At 49.1% G+C, this 14,130-nt stretch overlaps 1 protein-coding gene across 1 annotated transcript; it reads left to right on the plus strand.

Annotated features, from left to right (window-relative positions):
* The first annotated feature begins 4,072 nt into the window (after window positions 1-4,072).
* Window positions 4,073-13,719, plus strand: LOC130611378 (solute carrier family 2, facilitated glucose transporter member 5-like). Its single transcript, XM_057432070.1, has 12 exons — window positions 4,073-4,482; window positions 5,970-6,068; window positions 6,478-6,638; window positions 7,139-7,263; window positions 9,542-9,694; window positions 9,779-9,904; window positions 10,179-10,366; window positions 10,683-10,793; window positions 11,075-11,176; window positions 11,558-11,633; window positions 12,625-12,752; window positions 13,408-13,719. The coding sequence occupies exons 1-12, from the start codon at window positions 4,429-4,431 to the stop codon at window positions 13,639-13,641; spliced, it is 1,557 nt and encodes a 518-aa protein (XP_057288053.1). The 5' UTR covers window positions 4,073-4,428; the 3' UTR covers window positions 13,642-13,719.
* The last annotated feature ends 411 nt before the right edge of the window (window positions 13,720-14,130 follow it).

Raw genomic sequence — 14,130 nt, forward strand, 5'->3', positions numbered from 1 at the left:
ACAACCAAGTAGCTGTTCTGGGCATGGATTTCACTCCTAATCCATGAGGTCTTCCAGGGAGCTCCAGCCTGGTTCCTGTCCCTCACTTGACTGTGGACAACAGCGTGCAAATGTGTCTGTGCTGTGGTGGTGATGGGTAGCTCCTCTCGATGGTTTATTCCTCCTCCTTGGTGAACAGGGGTTGTCATCCTCAGGGTTTATGGTGGCAGCGTGGTTGGTTACTGCCTCCAGAGTTGATCTGAGCTCTGCAGCTCCCCTTGGTGCTCAGGGATACGTGCATGTACACCCCAGCCTCCAGCAAGGGCGGCCATCACCAGTGGCTGGATGGTGCCTGGTGCCTGTGCTTCAGTCTGTTCTTGCTTTGGGAGTGATGGATCGGAGCTGGGGAGGGATGGGGTTCTGGTTGCTGTTTGGAGATAGCGTTTGACCTTATTTACAGCTCCTCACTGGCTTGGGTTTTAAGGATTTTCTCCAACTCCTACAAAATAAAGTTGTGTTTCTTTACCAAGCCGTTGTTCAAGCACGTTGTGATGGGTCTCAGCACCTTGGGCAAGTTGGATGAGAAGCTGTTGCAAGATCTTCCTTCAGGTTTCTTTTATGTCTACCTTAACGACTAAGGAAGGCAAATATCTTCCACCTGTTTGTAGATCTCTTTCTCTTCCTGTCTTTTATATGTATATTTCTTCTTAGTCCAAGTTATCTTCCGAAAGCAAGGAAAGCTGTGCATGCATTCCCTTGTTCACTCCCCAGGCACGAGCTGGTTAGGAGGCGGTGAGTTCAGCCCTCCCCGATACATGCTATCGGTAGTATTATACTACTTATCAGTACTGTTGATACTGATTCATTGCAAAATCCTGCTCTCCTTTTCTTCCCTTCTGCCCACGAACTGAGTCTGGATTGTGCCACGTGGTTCCTGGAGTGCTAGGAGTGAACCAAGATGGTTCTTCCCAAGAACCGAGTCTGTGCCGGATGGTTCCTGGGGCTCTGGGAGTGAACAAGGCTCTGCAGTATGGGAGGATTTGGGCAACGCTGGTTTTACTTTGAAACCTCGAAGCTGTGTTTAATGAACCATGTGTTTGTAAGGAAAGATGAGATCTTGTTGGTAAAGAGGAGAACATCTTAGGAAGGTGCTGTCTGGTTGTGCCACTAGGATAATCTCTTCCCATCATGAAGAGCAGTTACACAGAGTACTCTAATGCTGCCAAACCTAATGTTTGTATTTAGGGTTGCATAATACAAGTGACTCCTGCTACTCCAAGGCAGTGACAGTGTCTGCTGTGCTCCACTGAATTCCAAGTATCTTGTATGCATAACCCCAGAGGGAACCACAGGAATCAGTGCAGAGTGGCAAGAGCTGGCTAAAGGCAGGTCTTGGCTGGCACAGCCGGTGTTCCCATCCTGCATAGGAAAATGAACCCAGCAAGGTCTGAGAGGGCAGGGTGGGTGTTTTGACGGTCAGGTGCTCCTGTTGAAGAAGGTGCACATGGAGATTTAATATCCAAGCATCCCAACCCTTCCCCAAACGTCTCGTGGGTCACACAACCCTGCCTAAAGAGAAAGGCCCCCAGTTCCCAAACCAACTTGTCAGCTCGTGGCAGGGTAAGTGTACAGATCTGTCTGATCCTTTGGGGTTTATTCTGGGGATGGGTCTGGGTGGCTGAGGTGGTCAAAGAGGGCAGCAGTGGAGAAGGAAGGAGGTTGGCAGAACACTGCCTAGCACTGTCCTTGTGCAGTGAAAATAGGGTCCCATTTACTACTTAGTTCCAGAGCCTCATGTCTGCTACTGTTTACATGCAGCATGTGCTTATTTATCCAGCAATCCCCTTTCCTATTGCAGGGGGAACAGGCTGCCTTATCCACCTCTTGCTTGTTTAGCTTGGGAGCCTTTTATGCAGCTGATAAAGGGGTATCTGTAGCTGCCCTATTCGTAGGCAAATAACCTGTAACTTAAACTCTCTCTTGAGGCCCCAGTTGTAGCTCAGCCCTGCACGTGGGTTTTGAATTAGCCTTGACTGAACATGCAATTCCTGCCCAAAATGCAGGTGAAAGGGCTGCTAATGGCATTCTCTTGACCATGTACTGTGGCATGTATCCTAATAAGTCTCCTTATCAGAAGGACTGCGATCAGCACGCTGCAGCGTGTCCAGCTCCCCTCTAACCATCACTTTTCTATAGCTCACTGCTGATGTTCTCCAGCAGATTCAGTGTCCTGGAAACCAGGAATCCCCACTTAACTGTTCTTGCCAAAGAGTCAGGGTTTCATAGGATCCAGCCTTGAGCACAGACAACTGGGCTGAGTCTAAACAGTTCCCTGCACATGTGCATGGGAGCCCTTACTGTGTGCTGAATAAGCGCAGAGAAGATGCAGACCGGAGTTAGTGTCTTAAGGTAAATGCACTCTGAGGTGAAGAGCAGATGTAAGAAGCTTAATATGTGCTGGAGCTGGAGTTGAAAATGTGCTTGGACAATAGCTGTAGCATTGGCTCTTCTGTTACTGGCTCTGTTCTTTGCCCAGGTCCAGCAGGATCTCAGCTCTTGAAGGATTTCTATTCCTGCAATTGCTTTGACAGTGTAAGGAGCAGTTCATTCCCCATCCTGCCTCCCTTCATTCATCCCTTCCAAGATCACCCAGTGCCGATTGCTACCTTCTGGGTGGTGTTACCAGGTTCTTCCTGTGGCAGGCAAGCATTTAAGCCATTCCGCCACCATAAGCAAATATTTACTCTGGTGAAGGATTTCTGATGGCAAACACCCATGTCCTGTTCCATTTCTCTATGTGTCAAGATTACCCCTTCAAGGTCAAGAAAAGGGTTTAAAGACATGATAGCGAGTTCCCCTTCCTTGTAATTACAGAGTATTACAGTGGCTGATACTCGGTAATTACTGTGGTCGTTCTGCCAAGAACTCCCATAGGAATGATGCCGTCTTTAAAGTACGGGAATTCCATGTAAGGAATTGGTCCTGCTCGCAATGTCCCCACCCCTTGCTTTCCATTTTCCCTTTTCTGGCCAAAGAGCTGTGAAAGTGAGAGCTAAACCTGTTACTGAGTGAGCTATGGCCTGTCCCATTTGGTGTGGGGTGCTTTGAGCAGTGTTTGAAGGCAGCATGGGAAAAGCTGAGCTTGGAGCATCTTGGTTAGTGCCAGCTAGCTCCATCCTCCCAGTGGGAATGCGGAGGAGGATGAGCTATGGGTGAAATGCATGTTCAGTTCTGTTTAGCTAAGGCACCATGTGGTAATGGGAACTGAGCAGCAGGAGCAGTTCCTGAAAGACTCAGGAGTGTTCTTGAGGTGTGATCCGCTGTCAAGATATCCCAGCAAACGTTGTCCTTGAGGATAACAAAGTGCAATAGTAGTCAAATACAATAAAACCCAGATGACAACAAACCTAAGGGCTCGGTTCCACTGCCCTGAAAGCACCAGGGCTCTGTTCCCCTTCCTATTTTTAGCACAGGATGCTTTCACCTGGAGGAAAGGAGGCTGCAGCCAGTCAAAGAATGCATGCAAGGCACATGAACAACTGGCTGCTAAAGATAGATGGGCCAATAATAGCGAGGTTTGGCTCCAGTCTCTCCAGCTGCTGGAGGTATCTGTGAACTTTGCATTTCTCTGATACACTCTGGAAACCTTAGTCGATTATTAACCAGGTTCTGTGCTGTTCAAAGTACTCGCACAGTGCAGGGGGTTAATACTAAGCCAGCAACACGTGGCGTACCTGGCATGAGAGGGAAAGGAGCTAATGTGCTTTGGTGGGAAAGCTGTGTTCTGTGCGCTGTCAAAAACAAACCTGAGGGGAAGAACCTGTTCCCTGTGCCTTGCAAAAGTGCCCTGAGCAAGCTGGTCTGGGCAAGGCAGGACAATAAGGAGTATTCCGGCCCAAGGGCAGACGTGCAGTTGAAGGCTGCAGAAGGGTTAACACAGGCTGATGCTGTGGCCCACGGCAAACATCCTCTCTGTTGCCAGGGGCCCCGCAGAACGCCCCATTTTCCATGTCGCAAGGATTGCCAGGCAGCCTCTGCACAGCTGCAGCAGCTCTGTTGCTCCGCACTTATCTGTGTATATATAGCTGCAGGAAACAGCTCGTTCAGCCGCTTTTGCAATAGGTCTGCCCCTCCTGTGGGGCAGAGGAGCCTGTTTCGCTGCAGCCGGGCGGGACATCTGCTTGGAGCCGGGCTCTGGCAGCAGAGTATCTGACCCAACGGCGACGGGCTCGACCGAGGAGAAAGAAAGAGAAGTCACGAGGCAGTCACGCAGAGGAAGAGAATGGTCAGAGAAGAGCAACAGCTCGCTTCAACTGCTAGAGCCTGCCTTTGATTGGATGTTATCTGCGAGGCCAGAGGGGGATTGTCTGCGCAGGGCGTTCCTCTCCTCTTCCTGCTCTGTTTGGGCTATAAAAGCCTGGGCTCGGTGGCCGTGGCTCAGACCCCAAAATGAAGTTGAAAGGGGAGGAGCGGAGCTCTGCCAGCAATGAAGGCTCCCGGGGGGTAAGTGCGCAGGGTCTGGTCCTCCACCTGAGCCTCCCACCGCGGCACAGGGCGAGCTCTGCAGGTAGGAGACCACCGAGAGCCGTCGGGCTGCCACGTGCACGCGGAGCTCACAGGGAGGGCACGGGGTGTTTGCTCCTGAGCCCCGTTTATGTGCCTCGAGGTTCTCTGCCTTGCCGTGGACCTTCTGTGTGACTTTCGCTTTCTGCGTGTGGGGTTTCTGCCCTCCTTCCCCATCAGTTTTAGGCTGCGGATGCTTCCGGATGGGGGCTGCCTTTCGCAGCAGCGTTTCTGCGGACTCTTGCTCAATGCAATGCTCGCGTGTGCCAGGGGTTTTCCTAAGGGTGCTGAATGTGAGCAGTTAACAGCAGCGGCTCTTTGGAGCTCCTGGGGTTGGTTGGATGAGGGGAAGGCAGCCTGCTTTTCATCACCAGGGCCACAGTGGCAGCAGTCTACGAGAAAAAGGAGCTGGAAGCCTCAGCTTCCTCCTGAGCGTTACTCTGAGATCAGCTGGGATTGATCTTCTGTAGTGCCTTAAACTCTGCAGGTCTCTGGAGGTGAGCTGCTGAGGAATACAGGGAATCTAAGGGCTACCAGCAGCTCTTTGGACAATACGTTCCATTAGGGAAATGACAGCTCCTGTGTGTGGGACCCGACTTGGGTGTTGCGACATAAATAAAGCCTTGCAGACATGAAGGCTAATGGTGCTGACAGAAACAATACTTCTGAATGAAAAATGACTTTATTGATGTAGCAGCAATGGGAGCTATTAGTGAGCTACTAAAAACCCCAGCCCAGCCCAGCCAACACAGGGTGGGCAGGCTGAGGACTAAATAGCAATGGAAGCATTGCGAAAAGCGAGTTGCTCGTAACCCTGAGGTCTGCACCCACAGACATGGCCAGTGCTTGGTCCTACTCCAAGTCGCAATTTCACCCTTCTGCTTAACTGCAAAGAGCTGCTCTTATACCCCACAGCCAAGCCCTGGCTGAGCTACTTGGATAAGTTCTAATTGGCTTCAGTGGCAATCGGATTAGAGTCGTAAAGAGCTTGATCCTGAAATGTGGGAGGCAGAACAAATGAGCAGGAAAGGGATTTTGTCACTTCATCCAAAACCTCTTCTTCTTAAAGCTTCCCTGTGCCAATATCCTGTGTTATTTCACTATCCAATTGCACGTTGGGGAAAGGATAATTGCACACAACCTTTTTCCCTGCAGGGAGGGTATTCTAAGCATGGTAACTTGACAATTATTCATCATCCAAGTGTTCTATCAATACCAGGAAAGGGCAGAATCAATTACTGTAATGACTATGTGCAAATCAAGCAGAACAGACCGAGTTTTAATGAGAACAACCCATTGGGCTTTGTCTATAGAATAACATGAAGTGAAAAGCAAGTCTTAGGGTATTTGTTTTTACTGACTGCCATTTATGCCCCAGTCCAAACCTGCTGCTGAGGTGGGGTTTATGTTTTCTCTCCCCCCTGCAGAAAATGACACTTGTGCTTGCAACGGTAACGCTGATATCTGCCTTTGGATCTTCTTTCCAGTATGGGTACAACGTGTCTGTGATCAATTCTCCAGCCCCGGTAGGTTGGACTATGGAGTGGACGATGACCCGGGAGGAGGTTTATGAGCAAAACAAGGCAGGAGGGTACCAGTGGGTTATGGGTGTTTGTGGGCAGGTGCTTGGAGTTCTCCATGCTTTGGAGCTGGGAAGTGGTTCCCCTGGAAAGGAAGGGGGTGTTAAGGTGTATGGTGCCCCAGTTTGGACTTTGTGCCTAGGAGAGACTGGGCGTGAGAAATGCCTTCCCTTTGGGATAGCAGGCAGATCCCATAAGGCAGGATAACTCGTACTAGCAGTTACTTAGTCCAGGCTTCTCCATCCCCATCTCTTGCATTCATTTCTTCAATGCTTGTTTAAAGCTTTATGACATGACTAGCTTTTGGAGCATGGAAGCTTTACTCACTGTGCTAAACGTGCATCTTTTATTCCAGTACATGCAAGACTTCTACAACCAAACGTACTACAACAGGAGTGGAGTGCCTATGGAGAGTGGCTTCCAGACGCTGCTCTGGTCTCTTACTGTGTCCATGTACCCCCTGGGTGGCTTTTTTGGGTCCCTCATGGTGTGGCCTCTGGTCAACAACTGCGGCCGGTACGTGACCGTGGTGTTTAAGGTCCTTGAGCAGCAGTTTCTGGGCTCAGATAAGGCTTGCCAAGCCCATCCAGGAGCATGACAGCGTCATGCACGTTGGTTGTAAGGCAGATAGGCTGGTGATCAGCCACTGGGCTCAGCAGCATGTGTTGTTTCCCATGTGTAGAAGATCTTACATGGTTTCAATGTGGTCAAGGCCATATATTGGGCACTGAGCCAGGTAAAGAGCAAAGAGGAAAGTCTGAGAACAGGCCCAGCTTCTGCTGCTTGGGTTTCCTGAGAATCACAGAATCAGCTGGGTTGGGAAAGACCTTCAAGATCATCTCAAAGCCTTCATTCCCTGCAGGGAAAATGGGACAGCAGCCGTTTTCCCTGTGAGTAGTCCTTGGGATGGTGATTCATTTGAGTTTTGGACACTGTGGCACAGAGGGGATCTCTCTGCTGCTGAGGCCTTAGACAGAAAATCAACTGAATCTGTCTCCTTTTCTATTACCTCACAGAAAGGGCACTTTGCTGATAAGTAACCTCTTATCTATTTCTGCTGCAATCCTAATGGGAACTTCAGAGCTAGCAAAAACCTATGAAGTGATCATCTTTTCACGTGTTATCATGGGAATATTTGCTGGTAAGTGGATGGTGAAGGGAGACCAACAAATACATTCTTGGCTATGTAAAGGTGTTTTACTGTCACAAAGGGTGGTTTCACAGGTTTTAGCCATATATCTGCATATCAGTGCTGTTCCTGAATCACAGCTGTCATCTGCACGTTGCAGGAGTAGTAAAGATCTACAGCAGGCAAGAGCAGAGAGACTGGAATGTGAGATGTACAGAGGAGATATGTGTCTGAGATGCAGCTATCCTCTGCAATGAGCACCTGCTAGGCACTGGAGCTCCAACAGCCAGGAAACCTTCTGCTGCTCCTGATAATCTTACAAGCCATTTTAAGGCCTTGCTTGCCTTTTCTGTGCACACACCCCCCTTGTCTTTTTTTCTCTTTAATATAATTAGAAACAGAATAATCTTTCCAAGTCAGAGTCACTGGAGATGATGCCAGACCCAATGATCCAGTGCTGGAACAGACTGTTCTTCCAGCAGGAGGAAAGAAGCATTAAAGGGGGGGGTGTGTTACTGGTGTAAGTGGCTGTATTACAGCTACAGTAATAGGGAACAAACACAGAAGGGGTGGGCAGCACTATACCAAGCAGAGCAAAACCACGTTGGTAAGGGTCCTATAACAGCATTTAGACTCAGTTCATTGGCTTTGGGCTGGTTAGACTGATGTTCCCCATCGTTTGTTACTGAGTTGGGATATCCTGTAAAGATAAAAGAAGAAAACAAGAAACTGGGATAAGAAAACAGCTTGACCTGTAACACACAGCAGTTGAAATTGGTGAGCTACGGCAGGAAATTCATCTCCTCCAGTGCTTTTGGTTTGGCTTTTGACTCTCCTAAGCCTGGCAGCTGCTCTTAGCATGGGATCTCTGCATAAATACTAAAGGACCTGTCAAGGGTGACCCCTCTTCCCAGCCATTTAATAACTGACTTTAACCTGCCAGAGGGGAGATGAGATGAGCTCTTAGGCAGAAGCTCTTCCCTGTGAGGGTGCTGAGGCGCTGGCACAGGGTACCCAGAGAAGCTGTGGCTGCCCCATCCCTGGCAGTGTTGAAGGCCAGGTTGGACACAGGGGCTTGGAGCTCTGGTAGGATCCAAGTGCAGCCCTGCCTGGTAAAGGGTGGCTGTGGTGCTGGCAGCACTGCTGTACGCAGGGCCCCTCTTGGCAGGCCTTGATCAGCATTGGTCTGAGCAGTAAGAAACATGCTGTTGCTTGACTGCAGTAGTCCATGCTGCTGGCATGTTTTAATCTGGGCAACTAAAAGGCTGTTTATAATATAAACTTAAACTACTGCATCTCATGAGTTTACTTGTATAGGGTTTTCTGGTTCCTTAAATACTTGCTCCCAAGCCTTTTGCTTCCAGACGACAGCTTTCTAACTCCGTGTTCCTGAAAGCTAGGAAGCTGAGAAATGAAAGCTGAGAGTCTCATGGTCATTTGACCCCAGAACTTTGGGGTTTACATGCCAGGATTTACAGCGTAACCATGGAGCTGGCAGCTTGCTGGGGTTACAGTGGGTTACAATGCAGTGTTCCTCAAAATACCCCATGTGCTATTCGAGTTTAAATACCTCTTCCAGCATGGTGCTGGTAAGAGATCTCAGACCAACAGAGCTCTCTGGGAAGCGTTACCAAGCAACCAAAGGAGCAGTGAATTGATAAAGGCCAGCAAGAGGTCGCATCCTTCCACCCTTACATCAGTTTGGATATTGATTTCTCTGCTTGTTTTAGAGGAAGTATAAATCCCTCCCATGCATCCTGGGGGTGTGAGCACCTCTGAAGCAGCACACAGGATTCTTTCCACGTATCGTGTTGAAGGGCTTGGCAGACGCTGCTGGGAGCTATTTTTATGTGCACTGAGACTGCCCAGATCACAGCCTACTGCTGCCTTCTCAGGCTCTTTAAGTGCTTTGCTGCTGAGCATTGAAGCTAGAGCCTCACAGAACCAAGTTGTGCTTTGCTTTGAAGGTGGGCAGGTTGCACTCCCAAAGCCAGAGCTTCTGAGGGTACCAGATGCAGTGATGGGTTTGGTACCTCTCCATGTACTGAGTGAACCAATGCCATGTGTGTTTTGTCCCATCTTCCACTGAAGAGTGAGGAGAACACACACAGCTTATGCACTGGCCAGAAGATGACACTAAAGTCAGCTGGAGCAGAAGGGCTTGAGCGTGAGGTTTCCTGCTCTGGTCCAGCAGGGATTGCTTCGGTCTCATGTAGGAAAAAGGCATCTTAGTAAAGACAGTGGGTGTGCTGCTGCCAGGCACTGCATGTCTAACGTTGTTCTCTACTAGGTCTGGCTTCCAACGTGGTTCCCATGTTCCTTGGAGAAATGTCCCCCAGAAATCTGAGAGGTGCGATTGGGATCGTACCCCAGCTCTTCATCAGCATTGGGATCCTTATAGCTCAGATCCTTGGTCTCAACATCATCCTTGGGAATGCCAGAGGTAAATTCCTGGCTTGGGACTTGTTTCTGTGGCCCCCACAGGGGGAAGATGTCTCATAGCTGTCACCTTGCCTCACTGTTGCAGGCTGGCCCGTGCTGCTGGCGCTCACTGGGATCCCATCGCTAATTCAGCTCCTTATATTGCCCTTTTTCCCTGAGAGTCCCAGATATTTGCTGATACAAAAGGGCAATGAAGAGCAAGCACGGCGAGGTACAGTATCATCCTCTAATGGAAGGGGGAAGATCTGTGGGACATGATTGACAGCAACCAGCAGTGAAGCGAGTGTAGAAAACTCCATTGACGCTGCTGGTGGATGGAGCTCCTGCAGCATTGTTCCTTTCTCTGCATATGTGAATCCCTGACCTGCCACCATGGAAGCACTGCTGCCCATGGTGGGAACAGTGTTCTGTCTTGATTTGAAGCAGGAGAGCTCGCTGCAGGCCTGCTCTCTGGGGTCCATAACTCGCTTTCCTTTCCCAACTAGCTCTGCAGAAGCTGAGAGGCCGGGATGATGTGGATGATGAGATCCAAGAGATGCGCCAAGAAGACCGGTCAGAAAAGGAAGAAGGACAGTTCACTGTATTCAGCCTGTGCACCTTCAGAGGCTTGAGGTGGCAGCTCATCTCCATCATTGTCATGATGATGGGCCAGCAGCTCTCGGGGGTCAATGGGGTGAGTGGGAAGGCACATGGGAAAAGCCAGTGGGGTGAGTAGTAGGAGAATGGGGCTTTACAGTGGGTGATGTGGGGCAGTGCTGACCCAAATCCAGTACACACATGTACTAGATACAGTCCAGCTGTCCTGTTAAGGATCGTTTGGACATTTTAGAGTAAGGTCCTTGTGCCTGGATCCAAACAGCAGTGTCCAGAAATGAAAGAACTGGTTCTCAGGCTCCTGTGCACCAGTTCCAGGATGCAAAAGCAGCCAGCCTGGGATTCCTATGTTCTGCCTTTGGTCCCGTGTAAACACAGCTGTGGTTTTGCTGCAGGTCTTCTACTACGCAGACAGAATCTTCCTGTCGGCAGGAGTGGATGACAACAGTGTTCAGTATGTCACTGTGTCCATAGGTGCCATCAACGTCGTCATGACCTTGGTTGCTGTAAGTTTCTATTAGGGCTTTTCAAGTTCTGGCTTGCCCAGTCTCCCCTGCCTGTCACGGGTTAAATTGGGTTATGTTATTTACACATACTGTGAGCTGCTTGGCACCATAGATGCCCTGGAGTGGCCCTTGGTTGATGGCAGCTATGTTACCCAAAGTGATTGACCATCAGCAGACGGTGGCAATGGCACTGAATTTCTTAAGAGACAAAGACTATAAGTTCTGCTGCAGTAAGTGCTGTGCCCCATGCCTGGTCTCTCACCCTCTTCTATCTCTTTCAGGTTTTCATTGTGGAATCCCTGGGAAGGAGAATCCTCCTCCTTGCTGGCTTTGGATTTTGCTGTGTCTCCTGTGCAGTGTTAACTATGGCTCTCAATCTCCAGGTGTGTAGCTGGATAGCTCAGGTGATGTTGCCCATGCATTTCTGGACTGTTCAGGGAACCATTGGTATGTGTTGAAGTTGTTTCTACACCCTGGGAAGGAGGGAATAATATGAACTAAAGTAAAGCCAGGAAAAGTTGTGATCCTCCTTGTCTGAGCGCTGTTTCCAGCACATCATATTCATAATACCTGTTGCACTGATTTATTGGAAGCAAGGATCATACCCAGGCTATGATTTTTTGTGGTTAAGAGTGTATGTATCAGGCAATGGAGGGTGATGCTGGCTTTAGAATGCCTTCAGATCTTACTGCAAATAGTGCCTTGAATGTGCTGGTGATGCTCAGATAGGGACCGCATGTAATCTGTGATTAATTTCTTCACAGACCACTGTCTCATGGATGTCTTACCTCAGCATAGTGTGTGTCATCGTTTACATCATGGGACATGCTATTGGAGCCAGTAAGTATGCACAGACTGGTCCTGTCTCCTCCACAAGCTGGGGAAAGCCGAGTGTTACGTTCAGTTTCAAACCAAAAGCTCTGTGGAGCTAATCCAAGGAGGTGGAGATAGAATTTCTTCTGTGCGGCCATGCACTGTGTGGATTGTCTGCTAGGCTTATTTATGTTGCAGTGAGGAGCTGCCTGTGTCTGTGAGGCAGGGGAGCATCTGGCTGTCAAGAAGAGCAAAGGCACAACAGTGCTTGTGTCTGATATCCCCCAAGTAAAACCTGGGGCAAAACTATGCCGAGCTAGTGAGCCTCACAGCTGGGCAGGGATGTGGCATGCTTGCATCTGTGGGCAACACAACGAATTAGAAGCAATGCAAATTATACCCATGGCCCTGCAGATGGCTTTGCAGAAAGGAGATGTGCAGATAGATGTGGATATTGGGAAGGCTTTGTCCTGACTCAGCTTCTCAGCATGGTGGAGTTGTCTGGTCAGCTGCAGCAATGCAGCATCCAAACTCCTGTAGAGGTTTTATAGCAGATGGAATTGCACACAACCTTTCCTTCTCCATTTATGCCACCATGCAGATTGAAGCAGGGAGGGCAGGGACATTGCTGGAGGGAGAGCACCAGGTCGTCTGGACCTGTTAATGAGAACACAGTCTGTTTCTTGCCCAAAGAGCAAGTCTTGCTTAGTCACTGCTCATGGGGTACTCTCTGGAGAGACAGTTTGTGTTCATCAACCTTATTTTACAACTTACACTGGAGATGGGCTCATGGCTGAGGTGCAGCCATGGGAGAAAAGAGGTTGGTTGCTGTGTGTGAGCTCATTTAAATGCCCTGTATTTTCTTAATCTCATCCCTTATTTGATGTAATGGGTGTTTCTAAACACTAGTACTAGTACTTTAACATCTATTGCCTGCCACTGAAATGAACAGTGTCATCTGGGAATTCAAAGCAGGGGAGTTCCCTTTGGGATTTCCAAATGTGCAACTCCCTTCCAGGTCCAATTCCCTTTGTGATGATCACCGAGATGTTCCTGCAGTCATCCAGGCCTGCAGCGTTCATGGTGGGTGGGTCTGTGCACTGGCTGTCCAACTTCACTGTGGGGCTTGTGTTCCTCTACATGGAGGTAAGATGCAATAGCACAACAGGGCAAGACTTCAGCTTAAAATCAGTGTCTTCACCCCTGTCTTCTTACAGAGAGCCCTTTAATCCTGAGAGCCATAAATGCCCTAGTTGGTTCCCAGTACCTGTATGCAGGATTATATATTAAGGACAAGAAAGTGATGTTAGTCAGCTTTTTCTTATCGCATCTGTCTGTTGCACGTGGTTTGAAAGAAAGCAGTAACTTTCCCATGTGAATGTCTGATCCAGAATTCAGGAGCATGCACAAGACTGCAAATACCCAATCTTAGCTTTTGCTCTCAAGGTCACCAGTTCAATCTGATCCCCAGCAGTAGTGACCTATACACTGCTATAGTTGGTGATTTTAGCTTGTGCAAAGGGTGAGTTTAGCTTGACTTCTGTAACAGACCCTCACCTGCCTTTTCCAGTGAACCAATAGTGGTTTCCAATGAATCCATGGTGGCGATATGAGAAGATAATCTAGAGCCAGTCCTAACTTCAAGTTAATTCAATCATTTAAATCATTCAACATAAAATACATGCACATCACTGTGGCTGCTTTTTTTTCTAGCTATTGCAGAGCTCAGCATGTCTAAATCATGTGAAGTACGCAACTGGAACGTTGCCCTCATCCATGCTCTCTTCTTTTCTTGCCTTAGGCTGGACTGGGGCCCTACAGCTTCCTCATCTTCTGTGGCATCTGCCTCGCCACTATAGTTTACATCTTCATCATTGTTCCTGAGACTAAGAACAAAACCTTCATGGAAATCAACAGGATCATGGCCAAGAGGAACAAGGTGGAGATTCAGGAAGACAAAGAAGAGCTTAAGGATTTCCAGGCTGTCCCAGGTGGGCAGGCAGAGAAGAAGGAAATCTCCAGCCATGAGCTGTGACCCAGCCCAATGTTGGCCCAGACATTTTCCAAGATCCATTCAGTGGGAGAACAAATACATGGATTATTTTTTTGATACCGATCTTCATTCAGACCTTCTGCAAGCTTTCCACAGCAGGAGTTTCCACATAAGCCATTGTGTCTTGAGAATGTTCTCATTATGAGTAATCCAGCCCAAACCATGGAATGGTTTGGGTTGGAAGGGACCTTAAAGCTCATCCAATTCCAACCCTTGCCACGGGCAGGGACCCCTTCCACTACAGCAGCTTGCTCCAAGCCCCTGTGTCCAACCTGGCCTTGAACACTGCCAGGGATGGGGCAGCCACAGCTTCTCTGGGCACCCTGTGCCAGCACCTCAGCACCCTCACAGGGAAGAGCTTCTGCCTAAGAGCTCATCTTAGTCTCCCCTTGGGCAGGTTAAAGCCATTCCCCTTGGCCTGTCCCTACATCCCTCGTCCAAAGCCCCTCTCCATGTTTCCTGCAGCCCCTT

This window comes from Pezoporus wallicus, unplaced genomic scaffold, assembly GCF_028554395.1.
Source record: "Pezoporus wallicus isolate ANWC-B61680 ecotype Strahan unplaced genomic scaffold, APGP_CSIRO_Pwel_v1 contig_8006, whole genome shotgun sequence".
Lineage (NCBI taxonomy): Eukaryota > Metazoa > Chordata > Aves > Psittaciformes > Psittacidae > Pezoporus > Pezoporus wallicus.